Raw genomic sequence first — 19,777 nt, 5'->3', positions numbered from 1 at the left:
TTCTCTCACATGTACAATCAGTGCCACGTTACCACCAGTCTGTCTTCTTCACATCAGTGGGGGTTTAGTTGTACATTCACAATAAAAAAACAAACAAACATTATTTTGGTGTACTAAATATATTATCAAACCACTTTTTTCTCTATCAAACAGCCTCCTTTTTACTTCTATTTAATTAGGCTCACAAGTGTGCTGGAGTCTATCCCAGCCACCTTCACCATTGCTCCTTACAGTTATGGACAATTTAGTTTCCATCTGTCGTGCATGTTTTCCACGCAAGATTTTAACACAGATCTCCGGACTGTTGGGCAGATTTTAACCACTTTGACACTGTGCTGCCTGCATGGAAGTTTTGGTGGAGTTTCAGGATTTCAATGCATGTCTTGTCAAGCACTGCCATCATGTGGATAGGTTGGATATTGCTAGAATCAACTAAATTCAGACAGACGGGCCAACAAAACATCAATTTCTACCGCATGTCCCTCTCGGGGTGGCTAGAGCCAATCCCAGCTGCATTCAGGCAGAAGGCGGGGTACACCCTGGACAAGTCACCACCTCATCGCAGGGCCAACACAGATAGACAGACAACATTCACACACTAGGGCCCATTTAGTGTTGCCAATCAACCTATCCCCAGGTGCATGTCTTTGGAGGTGGGAGGAAGCCGGAGTAACCGGAGGGAACCCACGCAGTCACGGGGAGAACATGCAAACTCCACACAGAAAGACCCTGAGGCCGGGGATCGAACCCAGGACCTTATTGTGAGGCACAATACACACTAACCCTTGCTCTACCGTGCTAACAAAGCATTTTATTATAACTCCAATTTCACAATAACAATCAAGCTTCAATTAGATCCGGTTGATCCAAACCCACCAGCTCCACGTTCCGTGTCATCAAGTGTCTGCAAAGAACAGAAGACATTTGGAATAATTGTAACTTTCTCATTTAAAAACACATCCACTGTCATTTTTTTACTGTTTGCAGAAGTTTACTTCAGTATTTGATTTTCTTACCTTCAGCTCCACTAAGTCTGGGTAGCAGATTCTCTCACACACCAGCTGAGCAACTCGATCCCCTTTTTTCACTAGAAAATAATTTGCGTATGTTAATAATTAGGGACGTAACCGTATCAAAATGTCATGGTGTGATATCATCATGGTATTAAAGCCAACATAAGATATTATTGTGGTATATGAGCCCCTCTACCCCAAAATGCTCAAGTGTTCTAATCATATTTATTACTACAAACAAGGATATCTCCTCCTTTTAAATTAATGCACACATGTTAAAAGTGCAATTTTAAATGTTGATTTATTAGAAAAAAATAATGAAGGTAACGGTAAGAAGAGAAATCTTATTTAAACTATTTTCCCTAATATATGCTTACTGTCTTGCACACATCTCTCTCCTTTCTCATTGCACCCACACAACACTTCCTCATTCTCCACCAATTACCTTTGAGGTACGGTACGTTCATGAACATGGGAAATATGATCATCACAGGAACAAACACCAGCAGGTCGTTACAATACGTATTGAGCTGGTTGTATGTTGCCAATGATTAGCATATTAGTCAAAACAGCCTAATTCAATTAAATGGACTGAATATCAGTGTGTGTTTTACCTGCATGTCTTATCTAAGTAGTTTAAGTCTTAGTAATGTGTTTAAACATTGATCATCTTTGTATTTGGTGACCGTAACTTAAGTATTTAATATAATAAAGATTTTTATTCTAACCTAGTCATAGATTATGGCAGGTTATATGTAATCAGTTTAGTGTTACCTTAATATTTTCTGTTCCAATGAAGTCAATAATGATTTGTTTTTTGTTCCTTTATTTCAAAAAGTTTTGAGATACATTATAGGCAATTCCAAAAATAATGAGTTTCACTTTACAGAAATAATACAAATATAATCGACAACTCTGCTCACCTTCAAAAGTCTCTTTGCCAAAGTTAAAGAGCACAACGCCGACATTTCCTCTATAGTCCTCATCCACAACTCCAGCTGGCATGAAAGACAACAGGAAATAAGGACAATTTAAATAGGAAAGATGCTTAATTACATAAGCACACAATTGCATTTGTATGATATCAACGCTCATGTATTTTTAGCGGGGGAAATAATTAGGATCATTTCTGAACAGAATATCAACAAGAATTAATCAAGTTGATGAGTTCATTTGTATTGGATTGAGCATTTCTCTAAGTCTAGGCACAATGAGTCATATTGATCAAATTAATACTGTAGGTCACTTCCTGTGTGCGTGATTGACGGGTGATTTTGTCATCCCAAATTAGCTGAGATTGATCCCAGGGTCTCTGCAGGTTTCAACATGTCAAATTTAAGACTTTAACACCCTCTTGAAAATAATTTAAGAGCATTTCACATCCATACGGACAAAAAAATACGACAAAAGTAAAATCAGAGGTCCAGAATGAATTGTAAGAGTATGAATTAATTCACTGCTCTTTCACATTGGAAAACAAAATGGTTAAACTAACTAAATACACCAGGAGCTTCTCTAGTGTAAACTAATTGAAAAAAATATTAGCAAACTTCATAGCAGCCATTTTTCAGGTTTGCTATAGAAGTGTTTTCTTGCAAAAGGTGCAGTGCGCTTCATATCAAGTGTTTACATGTAACAAGGGACGTCAGCAATGGTAGAGGAAAGAACAAAATATAGTCTGTGAAAGAAACAGTTAGCATCTCTGCTAAAGCTAAATGGTTAACTTTGGTCATGTTTTTTTCGACTGTCAGAATTGAGCAAAGTGATAAAAACATCTACAGTACTACTGTATCTGCACTAGGGCTGCAACTAACGATTAATTTGAAAATCGATTAATCTGTTGATTATTACTTCGACTAATCGATTAATAATCGGATAAAAGAGACAAACTACATTCCTATCCTTTCCAGTATTTTATTGAAAGAAATAAAAACGCATACTGGCACCATACTTATTTTAATTATTGTTTCTCAGCTGTTTGTACATGTTGCAGTTTATAAATAAAGGTTTATTACAAAAAAAAAAAAAAAATTGCCTCTGCGCATAGCATAGATCCAACGAATCGATGACTGAATTAATCGCCAACTATTTTTATAATCGATTAGTTGTTGCAGCCCTAATCTGCACAAAGTAGTGAAAAACAGTGTGTGCAGACAGAGCGATTGTCTAAAAAGAAGGAATGTGAGTATGGCTTGCAACCCTCAAAACAGAAATTGGATTGAATAATGTGGATAACATTCAACTGTGCTCAGCTCATTTTGTATCTGGTGTGTATGGATACCTGTTTTTTGAAAACATATTTCCAATACACAAAGATTAGTTTTTATTTAGGCATGACAAGATGACATTGGCAAATCTCCATTGCTTTCCTCACCCCACCATAAGATGAGTGTAAACACTAAACACTTTTAATATCAGTTGCCATATAAACTTGAAAAAAAGATTAGGCATGACAAGCTGACCTGAAATTATTGGAATAAATACTAGAAATAATATAGGAGAATTATATTTTTTTATAATTTTACTGCTGTGAGTACATTACTACCACAGATAAATAAGAGTGTGCTTACTGTATGTAATAGTATGATTCCACTAGTTAACATCTCATATTGATCTACTTCTGCAATTGGTGCCACTTTACCCACATAACACTCCTTTGGGGGGTTAAGTTGATCCTTGTATAGTTGTGCAAGTATTTGTAGCGTTTCAGGATCTTTTGACACGGACTTATGCCGGATTTTTTACTTTTACATTATCATTCCATTCACTTTCACCACAATGTTTACAAACGCATCCCTCCTCAACAGAGGTGGGTAGAGTAGCCAGAAATTGTACTCAAGTAAGAGTACTGTTACTTTAGAGTTTTATTACTCAAGTAAAAATAAGGAGTAGTCACCCAAATATTTACTTGAGTAAAAGTAAAAAGTATGTTGTGAAAAAACTACTCAAGTACTGAGTAACTGATGAGTAACCTGTTTGTTTAATGATGAAGGCAACAAATAATGCACAAAAACATAAAAATAGCAATGAACAAATTCAGAGCCAGGAATATCTCTTAAGCAATTACAACAATAATATACTAAATAATAATACATTAAAATAAAATAAAATAAGGCAAATTGAGCCACAATAACTTAACAGCACCTTAGGCTCAGTTGCCAGAGATTACAAAGGAAAACAACAAGTTAGCCTTTACGTAAACCATAAACTCTGATAGGTGTGGGCTGCACCTGAGAACACACTGTGCACTTCTGATTGGTGTTTGTATGCATGTTTGAGTGTGTGTGCGACTGTGCGTGTGTGCATGTGAAGTTTTGCAGAGTCAGTTATTCAGTTTCAACAACAACTGGCTCTCAAAGTTGACACTGTGAAGCTGTGACCTTTTAGCCGTGAACAGGAGTCCTGCGTGACTAAAAAGTCCCACAGGCTGCAGATGCTGGGAGGTCTTTGTTGATTTTCAGTGACAGGCTCTTGATTTGAGGAAAGGAATACAAGAGATCCATACCTCCAGTGGATGGACATGAAAGGTACCTCTCCAGCTCTCCTGTTTTTCAATGTCCTGTACTCAGCGATGCAAAGAAGTCATCTTCATCAGTGACTAAGTCCAAGTCAGTGTCCAGGTGATTGTTCATGTAGTCGAGGCCTGTGGCAAGAGAAAGTGATTTCAAAAGAATTAGGTCTGGACATATTTTTTTCCTTTCTACTGTATAGCCTTACAAGCTGCTGGTTTTTGGTGTGCTCCTAACTCTTGCTAGCCTATAATTTGTCACTGATACAATATGAACTTAAATAAAAATAACATTACCATACATGGATTGATATACACACATCTTAATTTGGAAAATTTGTACATGTGCATACCGTAAGTATATTTATCGTCATTTAAGATGCTCTCATGAGTGGTCCAGGATGTCCTGAATTTTGGTAGGAGTATAGCTGCTGCAATCAGCTCAGGTTGTTTCATCATCTCTCCAAAATGTTTCTGGATCCCCTCCTGCACTACACACTTTGCAAGATGACTCCAACTTCTTCAGCTTGTCCTGCAACTGGTGAAGTGTTGGCAGCAGGAAGCCCATGTGCAATGATGATTGCCCCTGGAGGATGTTCAGGGCCTTGGCAACAAGCTTCAATCCAGCAGCGTACTCAGTCAAAAATGTCATTTCAGCTGTATTGAGCCTATAAAAGATGTAAAGATGAAAGTTAGCTTATAGCAACTTTTGATACATCCATTTTTTCATTTTCATTATGTGTGTTAAATGAACATACAAACTACACAACAAATCAACTAGAATTATCACATGACCATGTAAAGAAACGTATATGATGTTGCATTATATTGATCTTAAAACAGGTGGATTCACCCACATTAATCAGCAATGCCTACATGTGTTCCATTACACTTTAAACAATGGGAGTTCTGCCATTGCTATGCACACATTGCGGAGTGCTTTTTCTCCTTGCTCCTTCTGAATGCACACAACCCTTTCTACAGCGAAGAACAGGGAGAGCCAACGAGTTTGATTGGGTCGGAGAAACTGCATCTTGCATTCACGTTCCACAATTTCAAATGTTGTGGTTGACCTGCTGGTCTTATTCCACTGAACACTACATTTTGCAAAAGCAGCACGTGACAACCTCTTGTATGTTTCACTGTGTGCTCCTGCAGCAGTGGTGTCAACTGCAGAGATGAGATTGAGGAGATGGCATGCACACTTTTGGTGCTTTGGAAGATGATATTCGAGGCAAGTGTCATTATCCAAAATAACAGACACATCTTGGTACTCCACCTCACAAATTTAGCACAAGCTTGCCAAGTGTTGTCTGCGTTACCCGCCGTGAAGAGACCGTAAGGCAGCTTGTGATCTTTGCATTTTCGATGGGGGGTTTCTCAGCAGAAGACGATCTTCTCTTTCTGTGGGATTCTATCAGGTCTGTGTATGTTGTCAAATTATTGGGGTGAACCCTCTGTTGACAGAAAAAAATATCAATGAGGCTACAGGGAATTTATCCATTAAAATACTCATCACCACACCACGACTTAAATGTGTGAAAAACATACAGGTAGTAACTAACAGAAAAAGTAAGTTAATAGAAAATACAAAGTGTGTTTTATCGGAGGGCTGCTAGCTGTGTCATCGTTCTGATTCTTCTTGTGTCACAAGCCGGAGAAGAGAGAGAGAGACGCGCTCTGTGTGTGAGTGTGAGTGTGAGTGTGTGGAGGGGGGAGGGGGGAGGGGGGCGTGTCTGATCATGGCGGAGCCAGAAGTCGAGTTTGCTAACATGGAGATATTTTCACTACTTTTCTTTTGTCGAGCACAAAGAAAATAACAATTTAGTTAAATGTAAATTGTGCTTTGGATCAAAGATCCCATCTACTGCCCAAAACAGCAATTCAAATCTGCTGAAACAAGCTACATAGCAACATGCTTCGACGAAGCTAGTAAAGAGAGACAGAGACTCCAATGACACTTCACCACGTAAGGATTAACTCTGCCTCTGTTCATCTTTCAGAACTGAAGGTACACACACTCTGTCAATCATAAAGAGGGATGCTAGTGGGCCAGGCCAATCTTTCCTTATCTCTAAACTAAAACTGGGGAAATGTGTAGAGTGTTCTGGGCTTCAGACATGATTTTGTGTCAGAATTTCTTGAGGAAAAAATGCCTAGTTAGGCTTTGTGTATGTAGTGTGTGCCTTTCTTGCTTTACAGCTATGCTGTTATTATGCTGTTTGTTACTTATGTATGTTATGTTGCAGCTATTTAAAATAGTTTTGTCAATTTGTTCTGGCCAGAAACAAATTGGCCTTTGTAACATATCTTTGTCTTTGTGTGTTGTATGTCGACCACATTGCTTAGCAGAGTTCAGTGATACAAATGTATGTCAAGTTGATCAACAGATTGTATTATTCTCCAGTGCAATAACAGTACTGACATTAAGGCTAAAAGGGCATTAATTGGAGCTTTAAAAAAAAAAGAAGAAAAAAAGAAGTAACTAAATAGTTACTTTTCACAGTAACGCATTACTTTTTGGTGTAAGTAACTGAGTTAGTAACTGAGTTACTTTTGAAATGAAGTAACTAGTAACTATAACTAGTTACTGTTTTTCAGTAATTAACCCAACACTGATGGGGACAATAAAACAGGTCCCCTAAAGGGAAACCCTTTTAAATGATAGTCAGATCCATTCTGAAGATGCCTAAGTGATTTTTAAAATAGTAAAATAGTAGATTAAGAGATAATCAGCAAGACTGGTTAAGTAGAACAGTTTATGTTCTTCATGTTCAATGTTGTTAAAAATAAAAAGTAAAAATAAAAGTTGAAATTAGTTTGTATTTTATTTTTGTGGTTTAAGGTAAGATAAAATAATCCATTATTGATCCCACAACAGGGAAATTTGGATTACTTTGTTGACGTGTGTCAAATATTGGTAAAAGAGAAAATTAATTTTCTTGAAAAGTGAAACATTTGTTATCCTGGCATTACCGTAATAGTACTTTGATTCTGTATGGTATCCACCCTTAATTTAAAACTAATATATTTTTCCAAAAACAAAATCTGGTTTAGTGTTCCTTAGGATGACATTTTCATACAGCATGATTATAAAACATTACTACCTTAAAGTATGATTCACATTCAGAATTTTCCATCCTTCTATATATGGTAGTTGGAGTTGCAGACAACTTCATTACTGCTAAATAGCAATTTTCAGTCATGTCACAGAAGATGCAGGATTTGCTTTAACATTTAAGTGGTGAAACTTCCTATAAGAGGACAGCTGTAGTGCTGTATTCTGAGGATCATGTCATATTTAATTAGAGCTTTTTTTTTTATTTTTTATAAATGGTCCTCAGTAGTCACATACAAATTTGTGTGAATTATGCAAAATTATTTAAATTTGGTCCCCAAGAACCATATTAACTCTTTTTCCCCAGTAAGAATGATCAGCACATTACTTCATCAATCCAGAGATTTAAAGACGTGTATGAGCTAACTGGGCAGTGGCCATTTTACCTAAATTTTTTTATGCCTCCACAACCTGTGGAAAGGGTGGTCCCCACAAGTGATGATCGAAAACTTTGTCCCCATTCCAAATAATAACCAGTGTGTGTGTGTGTGTGTGTGTATGAGGCTGCAGTGCGTTAATAAATCATACCCACACTATGTACATTTGACAGTGATTCATAGCAGGGAAGCTAACATTAGCCTACGGTGACAGCCAAAATATCTACTATCGTTACTTACCGCCATGTGCTTCCTCAAATTTGACGTTGAGTTCATGTAAGCTAAAATGTCTGAAGCGTGAACATGGATTGTATGTGAGGCCAGGGGTGTTCTTCCTCTTCTGGTTGACGCGAAGCGTTCGTTGTCGTCTCTGCCATTGTGTTGTGCTGCTTTGCTGCCATTGTTGTTGTTTGTCGCTGAAACTGTATGTGCAGTTAATCGTGTGACCGCCTGCCTCTGTTTGATTGGTGAAACGGAGTCAAACATCACCAGTGACTGCATTTAATTGGTGAAACAGGCATGCGATAGATCCTACTTTGAAGGTCTCTCTGACAAACCAAAACAAACAAAGCGTGCATTAATAGATCGATAAAATTCAGTCGCGAGCTAAATGTAGATAAATGGAGCAGAGTAAAAGTAGCGTTTCTTCTCTATAAATATACTCAAGAAAAGTGTATTGCATTAAAACTACTCTTAGAAGTACAATTTATCCCAAAAGTTACTCAAGTAGATGTAACAAAGTAAATGTAGTGCGTTACTACCCACCTCTGCTCCTCGATGGCTGCACAGCTGGGTACTAAACACTTTATACGTTTCCATCCACCCACTTCAAACATGCATTAAATTGATCATTCAGGAGACACAAATCGTTGAACTTTCACTTACCCATCTTATGAAAGTCATTTGGCTTTGCCGTGGGCTTTCGTTAAGTTTTCTCCGCTGCTTTGCTAACTAAGCTGTCAACACACACCTGCGCGTGCACAGCAATAGCTGCTGGTGTTCCATAAATTCTGAGCGGGCAGCACAGTTAGTTCCGCTGTGTAGTTACGTTATCGCGTTCTCATATATCGAAACATTTCAAAGCGAGACTGAAGTTAGACTTAGACTTACTTTTATTTTCATTCAAATTTGAACTTTACAGTACAGATAAGAACGACATTTTGTTGCATTAGCACATTGTAGTGCAGGATAAAAGAGCAATAAGGTGCAGATATAAATAAATAGATTACTGTACAGATAAATATATTGCACTTTCCCATATGGATCCACATTTATGGATGTATGTTATATTGTCTTTATAGTCTAGCCAGTTAATCCGTTTTTGGGGGGAATTGAGGGGATTATTATGATGCGTTCAAGAGTCTTATGGCCTGAGGGAAGAAGCTGTTACATCTGCTACGGAGGCTGCGGAACCTCTTTCTAGAGTCCAGCAGTGAAAACAGTCCTTGGTGGGGATGGGAGGAGTCTCTGCATGTTTTCTGAGCCCTGGTCAGGCAGCGTCTTTTTGCGATTTCCCGGGTAGGAGGAAGAGGAGTCCTGATGATCTTTTGAAGTTTATGCATGTTTTAAATAAAAGAAACGTCGATAGATTTTTAAAACCTTTCAAAATTGTATTTAAGACCTTTTATGAGATTTGAGGAGAATTTTAGACATATTAAGGACTTAAATTCAAATTATTGGATTTAAGACTGGATCCCGTTTCCTTGACATAGTCAGACATTTTAACCCAATGTGGCTCCCGAATCAAAAAGTTTTAAATTTAAAACTGAATGTTTCTTACCTCCAACATCAATGAAGTGTTTGGCTGCTAGTCCTGATCTTGGCGCTGGCAAGGAGGTACAGTACAAACAAGAAGTTATATTGCAAAAAAATGACCGTTTTCCTTCATGGCAGGAATGAAGCACTCACCTACTCTTCCATAGCAGCCATGAGGGACTGCTATCTGGATGTCAGTCTTCACTATGGCCTTGTCCAGAGGACCAATAGAATAATCATATGCACTGGGGACAGCACAGTGATTAAAACAGTCATCAAAGTCATTCTACAATAAAAAGGCTGCAGTACAAACCTGTACAAGTCATATCCAGCAGCTTTTGCAGAGCCTCTGCTGGGTGCAGTGGCGTGTTCTGAGAGTTTAGCGAAGCGAAGAAGGGATCCTCCTTCTATCCTTGACTTCTTGGAGGGGGAAGAAGGTTCACTAGCATCTACAACGTCTAAGGCCGGCATGTTGGAACAGAGATGAGTCAGCAGTTAAGAATCTCACACACACGCGGAGACAAAGCGCAGCCAACAAACTTCTACAGACGTCGAAGCACGAGGCTAGGGCGTTACTTAAATATCGATACTAAACGATACCACTGTTGTCAATACTGGTGTCGACTCACAAATTGTAACATTGATATTTTGACATGCTTGAGGGAAATGCTTTTTGTTCATTACACATACAGCACATAGATTATCAGTTTGTTCCAAAGCCCTAAGCGTATCCTACTACCGCCCGACCACTTTAAACGATTGTGTTGACAAGAAATACCATTTTAAACCGGTTATGGTTTTGGTAGTTGTTATACTCGGTATCACATCGGCAAGAAACTGTGGAGTATCGCCCAATCTTTAACGTCTACTGAAGCTTTTCGCGGCTAAAGGATTGGGATTTCCCGGGCTTGGTGGTAAGCCCCGCCTTCAAAACGATCATTTGGGCTATTTACGCGGTATTATGCAGTACAAAACCATCGTGATGTTAACTAAAGTACGTCAACGTATTAGGTTGTTTGTGTTTGTTATTGATATTAAGGATACAAATTGAATTATTAGCGAAAAAGGTTGTTATCACGTGACCACGGGCGTCATTAACATGGGCCGACACGTCATCTTCTCGCGACAGGTCATTTTTACACAAGACAAACATCACCACAGCTTTTTTTTTAAATTATTATTATCATTTAATATTTAATATTGTAACCTATTTGTATGGGCTCTCCTCTTTGTGATGTTATGTTCCTGTTATACGCTGTTATACAGTATATGCCTTGAGCTCTTATTTTGAAGGCGCTAAGAGCGGAATTGATGACACGTTGTAATGTAACCGAGGGTTTATAAATGTCGCCTATACTGTATGAAACTACAAAATAACAAACACAGAGGCTCGAGTTTACTCGAGGGCCACTTTATTTACCTTCTTTCAAAAACCTCCGCTCCACTGCAACGTGTCATCACTTCCGCTCTTAGCGCCTTCAAAATAAGAGCTCAAGGCATATACTGTATAACAGCGTATAACAGGAACTTAGCATCACAAAGAGGAAAGCCCATAAAAATAGGCTACAATACTCTATATGTATTTGATTTTGTTTTCTTTCCTTGTTGTTGAAAGTGCCTTGACTGTTGAGTGAATTATAAATGTATGTTTGTTGTTCAATAAAATAAAATAAATAAATAAAAAACATCACCAGAGCTGATTGATACTAACAAGTCTTCGTTTAAAGCAGGCGTAGTGTCGCGGTCGTTTATATGCTGTCTATATTCGACTCGCGCTTACCTTTGCTATAATTCATTCGAGTGAAAAAAGGTATTCTTGTCAAATGAGGAGTATGAAGAAAAATCGTAGACCACCGTTGTATAAGATGATTTCGTCCCAACGATGTCAATGTCATAGTATGTGTCGTCTCCCAGCAATGGTCAGTATGTTGACGTCTTGTTCGCTTTTAGCCTGGCCACACACAGCGCCTGCTACTGTTTACTTCCTGTTCCTTGCCAAGGTTGCCAAATGCTTAAGGACAAAATATCGTACAAAAATCTTTAAAATAATCACATTCTGGAAGAAATTCTCCTACATGCCCTATTTGACGTTGCTTGAGACCATCTGCTACAGTGCAATATGACCACACACCGTGTATAGTTAGTATAACTAATATTGGGCTTCTAAATAAACTAATAGCAGAACAGCGACACACACCGGCCTGTAAGGAGGTACGTGTGACGATGCACAAAATGACATGCATTGCAGGATGTGTAATATATTGGGTTGGAGGCAATAAACAGGCGAGGTGATGAAGTACGTCTCTTTACTTTTGACTTCAGAACAGACTAACACACTTGACGTCAGCATGCGCAATACCACGTAAATCGTTGGCCAACCAAAAAGCAACCCAGAACGCTATAGCCAACATTCACCAGGAGATGGCAACAGACAACGTAGATCACTCTATTACAGTACGTATCCTGTTTTGGTGATGGTTAAATATAAGAAGGACATCGATATTACCTGCACCTTATGTAACATGCATCCAGAGACTGTTTAGTGTTTCACATAAGTGTCATGTTCTTGACTGAGAAACCTACCAAACTTATTTCATAGCAAAATTGTACCTTTTTTGCACCAAAGTTGTAAAAATCTTTTTTAAGTAAATATAACACTAAATCAGCCAGTTTCTATATTATTCTATCATTCCAGTTAAATTAATGTTTTCACATGACTGCATTTTACTGCAGATATTAAAAAGTGACAAATATACTTCTAACACTTTTAGCCAATCCATAATTCAGTACATTGCCTTGAGCGATGGTGGTAATTACCACTTGTTTTGGACTTGTGAAAGCACACGATCACTATGGCAGGGCATATGTCGCTTCATCCTGGACAATATTCATGACAAATTTGTGCTTTGTTTTAAAGAGGTGCTATTTGGATTTACACTGTATGAAAAAAAAATTGAAAATGAATTTTATCTTTACAACCTCATTATACTATTGGCTAAGTTTTATATTCATAAATGTAAGTTTCTCAATACCCGACCTGTTTCTGTGCCTTCATAAAAGATTTAGAACTCTACATTAAAACACTCTCTAACTCTAACAACCAAAAAGCTGTGAAAACGATGATGCTGTGTTCCAAATTTAAGTTATTTACTGAGATTGAGTGAGCCTATGCCCTATGGCTTTGCACTTTGTTTATTTTATATATATATATATATATATATATATATATATATATATATATATATATATATATATATATATATATATATATATATATATATATATCAGTGACGTGCGGTCACTGGAGGCAGGTGAGGCCCCGCCTCACCTGCCTAGACATCATGGAAAGAAAAAAAATGTAAAAAGAAAAAAAAAAAATTAAATTGTTATATGTACTATAAAGTTATTTTCCATTTAACTTCACCAGTTTTAGATTATTTGTATTCAAAATCGCAGAATTTTCACATTTGCCGTTCAAATACTGAGAAGAGACGGTGTGTCGGCTAACTGCTGGTCTGCTGTGCAGTGAGACCGTATTGCTATATGAATTATATTATATATTTCCATAGTTTAGTTAGCTGAGGTATATAATGTACAGTGTATTTTGTCAACAACTGTATGTGTGTAACGTATTTCTTGTGCTGAGCAATCATAAAACTGCTGCAAAGACGCACTGTGTGAGGCTCGCAGTAATCCCGCCTCCTGGTGCCAGTTAATGCACCTCCGCCGCAGACTGCACCCCCCGACAGGAGCGCCACACCAACCAAAGCCCACACCCAAACCCTCCACGTGCAAGACCGAATCCACCCATAAAAAGTCACTTATCAAGAAGCCAAAAAGTGCAAAAACAACAATGCTCGCGCCGGAGGAGCCGTGAACGACTGCAGGGACACAACATTAGGTACACCTGCAGACTGCAGCACGGATTTCATATTTCATTCATTCACAACTCCTCCAACACGAACACCACTGTTCCTGCACTTAGAAGTAAAGGTAAGACCATAATAACGTTTTTTTTAAAATTAAATGTGCTTTTTTGTGTGCTACAGTTTGTATGTGTAAAGTTAAAGTTTAGTTAAAGTACCAATGATTGTCACACACACACTAGGTGTGGTCAAATTTGTCCTCTGCATTTGACCCATCCCCTTGATCACCCCCTGGGATGTGAGAGGAGCAGTGGGCAGCAGCGGCGCCACGCCCGGGAATAATTTTTGGTGATTTAACCCCCAATTCCAACCCTTGATGCTGAGTGCCAAGCAGGGAAGAATGCTGGTATGAGCTTTTAAACATAACCCGTTAACTGCTGCCAATCAAATGGTGAATAAGATACTCTTTAGGGTTCATATGTTTGTAAATCTGACTGTGATGAAGTCAGTGCCTCACCAGTCATGAACCTCACCACACGTCACTGATATACATATATATATATATATATATGTATATGTCGCGCCTCGCCAAGGAGCAGCGAGAATACCAAGAAGCGCATATGCCAAATTTTCAAAGAGAACGGCCTACGGATCACGATTGAAGCCAACAAGCAAACCGTCAACTTCCACGACGTCACTTTCAACCTGAGAAATAACAGCTACCAACCATTCACAAAACCCAACACAACACTCCAATACGTGCACCATGACAGCAACCACCCACCCACCACCACGAAAAGAATACCTACCGGAATTAATAAAAGGCTATCGATGCTGTCATCTAGCAAAGCTGAATTTGACCAAGCAACCCCCCCGTACCAAAAAGCCCTTGATGAAAGCGGATACAATTTCACCCTCACCTATGAACCCACGCCAGGAAACCAACCAAAAAAGAACAGAAAACGAAACGACATCATCTGGTACAACCCCCCATACAGCAAAAACGTCTCAACTAACATTGGACACAAATTCCTCACTCTGATTGACAAACACTTTCCCAAAGACAACACCCTAAGAAAAGTATTCAACAAGAACAACATTAAATTGAGCTACAGCTGTATGAACAATATACGACAAATTATCTCAAACCACAACAAAACGATTGCAAATGAGCCGTCGGCCCCCGGACAGAGCGACTCCAAAACCAACAAAGGCTGCAACTGCCGCAAGAAACCTGATTGCCCTCTCAACGGGGGGTGCTTACAAACATCAGTTGTTTACCAATCTAAGGTAACACGCAAGGACATTAACACATCCGACACATATGTAGGATTAACCGAGGGAGAGTTTAAAACCAGATGGAACAATCACAAGGCTTCTTTCAGGAACCAAAACCTGCGGAATACCACAGAACTCAGCAAACACATTTGGGACCTCAAAGACAATAATGTTGAATATTCAATAACATGGCAAATTCTTGCATCCAGCACACCTTACAATAGTGGTAACAAAAGATGCAACCTATGCTTGAAAGAGAAACTGTTTATTATTTACCGTCCAGACCTGTCATCCCTCAACAAGCGCAGCGAAATTGTATCAGCATGCCGCCACAGACAGAAACACCTCCTAGGTAACACATGAGCCAATCACCACGCCCCTACGCCAGCCTGTACCCACCCACTCTGTGCCCTATACAAACCATGGTATGTGAATGCTCCCATTAAAATCTCCTGATGATTGAGGGAACCCCCTCATGAAACAGGCCTGTAGAGATGAAGTAGTCTTGTGATTTTTTTTCCCCACACATACATATATATATATATATATATATATATATATATTGCATTCTACTTTTGTTACTTTGAATTTACAACCCCCTGGCGCTGTTTTGTACTGTTTTTGTAGTGTTTTGTACTTTTTTTGTACTTACTTTGATTATTATTTTCAACTGTTTGTAAATGTTGAAATTTATAAATAAAGGTTTATATAAAAAATTTAAAAGAAAAAAAAAAAAGAAAAAAATCCTGTTTTGAAGGAGCCGTTAAATGGTCCTACATTATAGGATATTTAGAAGTATTGCTCCTACAGGGAGGATTTATCGTATGTCTGGCAAAACTAAGAAATATTGATTATTCCAAAGCTTTCAATAATAAACTATCAATGCAGCCAGTTTTCAGCTAACTGCATGTGTTGTGCATGACTACTACACATTTAGAAGGAAATGCTGGTAGTAATTTCATGCTACTGCAGTAATATTGCACTCCACGATATTATTCATAATATATTTTTTTATTATTATTATTATTTTTATTTTTTTATTTTATTAAAACCACATAAAACCACAATATACACTTAGTGCACCAACCCAACCCCCCACCCCTAAAAGCCTCCCCCATTTACACTCATTCTCACTCATTCACACAAAAAGGTTGTTTCTTTCTGTTATTAATATACTGGTTGCGACAACATATATCAATACAGTCTGCAAGGGATACAGTCTGTGAAGCACACATGATTGCGTGTGCTGCTGGTCCACTAATAGTACTAACCTTTAACAGTTAATTTTACCCATTTCCATTCATTACTAGTTTCTATGTAACTGTTTTTATTTTATCTACATTTCTTTTTTGTTCGAGAAAATGTTTTTTTTTTTTTTTTTTTAAATATATATATAGGACATTATCTTCACCAGACCAGGTTGTCAATGAAATTAGATTGTTTAAAGGGTTCTTAAAACCAGGTCCAGTCCAGATTATGTCCAGGTCGGGCTCAGCAACACACACCTTCATTTATGTACACCCAAATTAGGGAACACAACACCAGATTGCATATATTGTTTCCACTGTCTAATCCACCAATGGCTCCAATAAATGACAGACAAAAGTAATTGGATCACATTTATTTGATCGGTAGCTCTTATTTTAAAAATCACAGGTACACTTAAATAAAAAATATATTACAGTCAGTATTTTTATACATAATTTCCATCTAACACATTGTTTTTATTTGAGAAAAACTTTAAATACATCTAAACTGTAACTATGGCACAGGAAAGCAGCACGGTAGTATTTTACAGTTTGTGGATTTCAAGGAGCAATAAAACAAAAACAAGGTTATTACAGTACCACAGTTCAACGACTAAGTATCATGCTCTTAAATCACTTAACACACTTTTTTATTGCTATTGCAAAAATACAGATGAGTTCAGACTCTAACTATAAACATGTATTTCACAGCAGGAGACACTGTAACTACTGAAATCGTTGGTCATCCAGATCAAACCAGTCTGACGGTGGTTGGAAGATGCTTGACTTGTGCTTCTTATGCATTTAAAACAATCCATAAGTTATTGACTGTACCTCACAAAGAAACATTAGTTTTTTCTGACTTACATATGTCTTGCTCCTTGCAGATAGGAACCACCCAATGTGTTTGTTCATAACTGCAACATCAGCACTTTCTCCACCGAATCTGCCGCCACAGTTAATGGTACAGCAGCACAACAAAGATGTAATGGTGAATTAGTAGAAGTTTGTCAGCATACTTTGTATGTGTCAGCATCACTACTATAAATATATTTTTTTGAGGGGGGGATAATTGAAATTACTACATTATGGTGTTTAAGATGGAATAATGTGTCCCAAAGTAGATAATCAACGTTCCTTTGTAACCAGATGTTGAACAGATGAGTCTGCAGTGCTCTTAGGAGTAGAAAGTAAGGACGCTCTTATGGTTGCCTCTGATGAGCACAATAGGCGGGAGGTCCTTTGTCAGAATGTCCAACCAAGCCATGTAGAGGAAGTCAGATATGGTTTCTTTCCGTGCAATCGGCATGCTCCTGCATGGAGGTTAAGAGACTCCCAGTCAGGTTATTCACACACAGGTTACTTGATTACGATGCTGAGATGGATGGACTTACACCACAATTAGGTTGGCTGTTTTGGAGTTTTCCCGAAGCAACTCATTCAGTCGTACCTGGAGATTTGTCTGTGAAGTGCAAGTCAGTTTTCTTTTTAATGGCTTCAAATGAGACTTGCTATTTATTTTTAATGACAACATTGGAATATATGGGAGTGGGCAGGATCGTGGGATTAAACTGGACTGGTATAAATGACATATTAGTATATAATAGGGAACAAGGAACTGCAAAAAAAATATTTTTTAAAAGCACACAGATTTTGAACACATTCAGTTCATTTTGCACCCCAGTTTCTAACACACAGCAGCACACTCCCTGGGACAGAACTATTGAGGCCATTATCATATTCACTGATCATTTCTATCAACTAAAATCTGACTTCTCAAGCCCATCTAAAGCATAAGGAATGTTTCCAATAATTTACGCTTCTCTTTTTCCTTAGTCTCCCAAAATGGCTTAAAATATATATTGATTGCACTAATTATGTGTATACGCAGATTAATCACTAAATGTCTTTTGAGGGCACATACCATGGATGGTTATTTAAAAGGTTGCTGTGTAGTCAACAATCAGGTCAATGCATAGGTCAGTGCAAAGATGAGTGAAGAGACTTTGACTGGTGTGCTTGCTGGCAAATTTCACTTCAAAATACACCCTGACTGGATGTTGGATAAAACTCTTACCGCGTTTTATATTATATGTATTTTATATTAAAAACTATGTTTTAAGTTAAATGAAATTCTGCAACTGAGTAATAACCTGTGTGATTAATCATGACCATTCAAATTTAAAAGTGTGATTGGCCTGATTAAAAACACATACTTTGATAGAACTAAAATATCATTAATTCACAAAAAAGGTGTCCTACTTTTTTAACCATGTCCCAAATTCACAACCTTAAAGTACCAGTAAAGTGGAAAAACAATTTGACTTTATATACTTAATTGAGGACCCAAACTGGGCTGCTAAATGACATCTAGGGGTAAAGGCAGAGGGGGGCACACCTGGGACGCCAGATGTCGTCGTTGAGCCCTCCGGAGGTGTCGTGGGCCTATCAACGAAACACCAATGAAGGAGGGTGCCCACCTGAAGACCCCAGTGAAGCTTTTGCCCCTAACTCCCCACCCCCAACTCAACACTAACTGGTGATTAATCTGAGGGATTGTACTATCTAGTCCTATGAGCTCAACTGTTTCATTGTATCCATTAAACCATATCCAATTGTATCTACAATCCGCAAAGTATGTGAAAATACCGTCTAAACATCACAAAACACCACCAATTCAGTCAGCCATTTGGAATATTCCGCTACCGATCGTCTTCGTAACATTTTTGCACTCTGACCATATCATCAGATCAATTATACTGGAAATACGCAATGCAGATGTGTTGTCTATCATTCCCAATCCTCATATAAGACATGAACACATATAGTTTTATTTTTTTAATGCATTCTATCTCATAAATAATTACATAAAAAGTCAGCTAACAATGTAGTCAATGGGGGCTCTCTATTTCGTCCACAAAACCCTTTAAATAACCATCCAAAACCTGCCAACAATACTCTATATACATATCGTGACCTGAATATTAACCAAGTATTAGCGATGTTGCTATTATAAGTGGTAACGCAAACAAACTATTTTTTAGCGGCAGATTGATAGCACACAGCTAATTAGCCCTCTGCTGCTTTACTGCTAGCTGGTCCTGATGTCCTGCTGCTCCCGCATCATCGCCTCTTAGCTCGTCAAAGTTATTCTAGGTTATAAATCATGCCTCTCATCTGGATATTAGGAGGATTTAGCCATAAATCTGAAGTTGTTCATCTGTGACATTTAATGTATACCTAGAGATGGAGACAAACACATACAACCGAAGACAGTGTCTGCAGGGAGACTTTTCCTTGTTAACCCTTCGTGTGCATCATGATTAATCCTTCATCTAAGTGAGAAGATATGGACATCCTATCAGTCATCATCGAAGTAAGAGCAGACATCGTACACAAAGTTATCGTTTTACTATCTTTGTAGTTTGTATTTCTTGTTTAGCACTTAGCAATACTGCTGCATGATGCTTAGTGTTTCACTAAAGCTGGATCTGTTTCAAAAATCTAAGTTTCTGTATCATAATTTTTCGCTAAAGTAATTATTGTTGGCTCTCACAAAGTCTGCATGATTTGCATTGCGGTTGGTGGCGAAGGAATCTGTGGTTCCTCCCTTTA

The 19,777-nt window shown here is 38.1% G+C and overlaps 2 protein-coding genes and 1 long non-coding RNA gene across 5 annotated transcripts in view; all 3 read right to left on the bottom strand.

Annotated features, from left to right (window-relative positions):
* Positions 1 to 791: 791 nt before the first annotated feature.
* dut (deoxyuridine triphosphatase) lies at positions 792 to 11,733 on the bottom strand. 2 transcript variants are annotated; one of them, XM_061963905.1, is made up of 7 exons: positions 11,552 to 11,733; positions 10,085 to 10,229; positions 9,925 to 10,016; positions 9,797 to 9,841; positions 1,937 to 2,011; positions 1,017 to 1,087; positions 792 to 904 (listed from the first exon to the last, which is right to left on the bottom strand). In XM_061963905.1, the coding sequence occupies exons 1-7, from the start codon at positions 11,664 to 11,666 to the stop codon at positions 848 to 850; spliced, it is 600 nt and encodes a 199-aa protein (XP_061819889.1). In that variant the 5' UTR covers positions 11,667 to 11,733; the 3' UTR covers positions 792 to 847. The 2 variants fall into 2 exon arrangements, with proteins under 2 accessions (XP_061819889.1, XP_061819890.1); XM_061963906.1 differs by lacking the exon at positions 11,552 to 11,733 and having other exon boundaries at positions 10,085 to 10,367.
* On the bottom strand, positions 3,975 to 9,790 carry LOC133608582 (uncharacterized). Of its 2 annotated transcripts, none has more exons than XR_009815618.1 (4): positions 8,257 to 9,790; positions 5,801 to 5,978; positions 4,875 to 5,189; positions 3,975 to 4,656 (listed from the first exon to the last, which is right to left on the bottom strand). It is a non-coding gene; the product is annotated as an uncharacterized lncRNA (long non-coding RNA). The 2 variants fall into 2 exon arrangements; XR_009815619.1 differs by having other exon boundaries at positions 5,844 to 5,978.
* A 4,791-nt stretch (positions 11,734 to 16,524) lies between the features above and the next one.
* slc12a1 (solute carrier family 12 member 1) overlaps positions 16,525 to 19,777 on the bottom strand; it is a 28,545-nt gene continuing 25,292 nt past the window's right edge. The window contains exons 25-26 of the mRNA XM_061963903.1: positions 17,557 to 17,624; positions 16,525 to 17,475 (exon numbers count right to left, since the gene is read on the bottom strand). Of these exons, the coding sequence (XP_061819887.1) occupies positions 17,340 to 17,475; positions 17,557 to 17,624 (204 nt within the window). The 3' untranslated portion in view covers positions 16,525 to 17,339. The remainder of the gene's footprint in view (positions 17,476 to 17,556; positions 17,625 to 19,777) is intronic.

Source organism: Nerophis lumbriciformis, linkage group LG06 (assembly GCF_033978685.3).
Source record: "Nerophis lumbriciformis linkage group LG06, RoL_Nlum_v2.1, whole genome shotgun sequence".
In the NCBI taxonomy this organism is placed as follows: domain Eukaryota; kingdom Metazoa; phylum Chordata; class Actinopteri; order Syngnathiformes; family Syngnathidae; genus Nerophis; species Nerophis lumbriciformis.
This window is presented reverse-complemented; position numbering and strand designations above follow the sequence as displayed.

Excerpts from the sequence above, each read along its gene's own strand:
- dut (XM_061963905.1), bottom strand. The coding sequence starts at position 11,666 with ATGACATTGACATCGTTGGGACGAAATCATCTTATACAACGGTGGTCT. Across the intron at positions 9,842-9,924 it reads TGGCTGCTATGGAAGAGTAG|CGCCAAGATCAGGACTAGCA; the intron begins GTGAGTGCTTCA and ends CCTCCTTGCCAG. Across the intron at positions 905-1,016 it reads CAGACTTAGTGGAGCTGAAG|ACACTTGATGACACGGAACG; the intron begins GTAAGAAAATCA and ends TGTTCTTTGCAG.